The sequence below is a fragment of the Sebastes umbrosus genome, chromosome 1, assembly GCF_015220745.1.
Source record: "Sebastes umbrosus isolate fSebUmb1 chromosome 1, fSebUmb1.pri, whole genome shotgun sequence".
In the NCBI taxonomy this organism is placed as follows: Eukaryota; Metazoa; Chordata; class Actinopteri; order Perciformes; family Sebastidae; genus Sebastes; species Sebastes umbrosus.
Window position 1 is genome coordinate 43,918,868 of NC_051269.1, and position 1,368 is coordinate 43,920,235.

Here is a 1,368-nt window from a genome sequence, read left to right on the forward strand (position 1 = left end):
CGGTCTGATCGATCTGATCGCTGTGATCGGTCTGATCGCTGTGATCGGTCTGATCGATCTGATCGCTGTGATTGGTCTGATCACAGTGATCATACGTCATGTTATTATTCTACACATCGTTCCTTCTGTTCCTTCTTCTTCCTCATCTCTTCTTCCTCATCTCTTCTTCCTCATCTCTTCTTCCTCATCTCTTCTTCGTGTCTCTGCCTGACGTAGTCTCCTCTGTTCTACTCTGTTGGTCTCTCTGAGCAGCGGAGAGGAAGAAGGGATGAAGAGCCACCGTGCGTTCAAACGCCATCAGAGCCACCCATGCGTTCAAACGCCATCAGAGCCACCCATGCGTTCAAACGCCATCAGAGCCACCGTCCGTTCAAACGCCATCAGAGCCACCCATGCGTTCAAACGCCATCAGAGCCACCGTCCGTTCAAACGCCATCAGAGCCACCCATGCGTTCAAACGCCATCAGAGCCACCCATGCGTTCAAACGCCATCAGAGCCACCATGCATTCAAACGCCATCAGAGCCACCCATGCGTTCAAACGCCATCAGAGCCACCATGCATTCAAACGCCATCAGAGCCACCCATGCGTTCAAACGCCATCAGAGCCACCGTGCGTTCAAACGCCATCAGAGCCACCCATGCGTTCAAACGCCATCAGAGCCACCCATGCGTTCAAACACCATCAGAGCCACCATGCATTCAAACACCATCAGAGCCACCATGCGTTCAAACGCCATCAGAGCCACCCATGCATTCAAACACCATCAGAGCCACCATGCGTTCAAACGCCATCAGAGCCACCGTGCGTTCAAACGCCATCAGAGCCACCGTGCGTTCAAACGCCATCAGAGCCACCCATGTGTTCAAACGCCATCAGAGCCATCGTGCGTTCAAACGCCATCAGAGCCACCGTCCGTTCAAACGCCATCAGAGCCACCGTCCGTTCAAACGCCATCAGAGCCACCGTGCGTTCAAACGCCATCAGAGCCACCCATGCGTTCAAACGCCATCAGAGCCACCGTCCGTTCAAACACCATCAGAGCCACCGTCCGTTCAAACGCCATCAGAGCCACCGTCCGTTCAAACACCATAAGAGCCACCGTCCGTTCAAACGCCATCAGAGCCACCGTCCGTTCAAACACCATCAGAGCCACCGTCCGTTCAAACGCCATCAGAGCCACCATGCGTGTATTAAGATTAGACGGCAGTGATTGAGCTATAGGCAGCTAAACGTTAGCTTCTTGCGAACGTCATCGCCCCGTTTGGGTCCAGCGTCCAGCGCGCACATAGCTCATTCAGTTTTGTCTTGTATTGTGAGTTTTCCCTACGAATAGAATAAAGACACATCTGACTAAGTGTGCATCGT

General features: G+C 53.3%; 1 protein-coding gene across 1 annotated transcript; it reads left to right on the forward strand.

Moving 5' to 3' along the window:
- Positions 1-337: 337 nt before the first annotated feature.
- LOC119489971 (histidine-rich protein PFHRP-II-like) lies at positions 338-1,213 on the forward strand. The gene has a single exon (XM_037773053.1). The coding sequence runs from the start codon at positions 338-340 to the stop codon at positions 1,211-1,213; it is 876 nt and encodes a 291-aa protein (XP_037628981.1).
- Positions 1,214-1,368: the final 155 nt, after the last annotated feature.

Coding starts and splice junctions, on each gene's coding strand:
- LOC119489971 (XM_037773053.1), top strand. CDS start 338: ATGCGTTCAAACGCCATCAGAGCCACCGTCCGTTCAAACGCCATCAGA.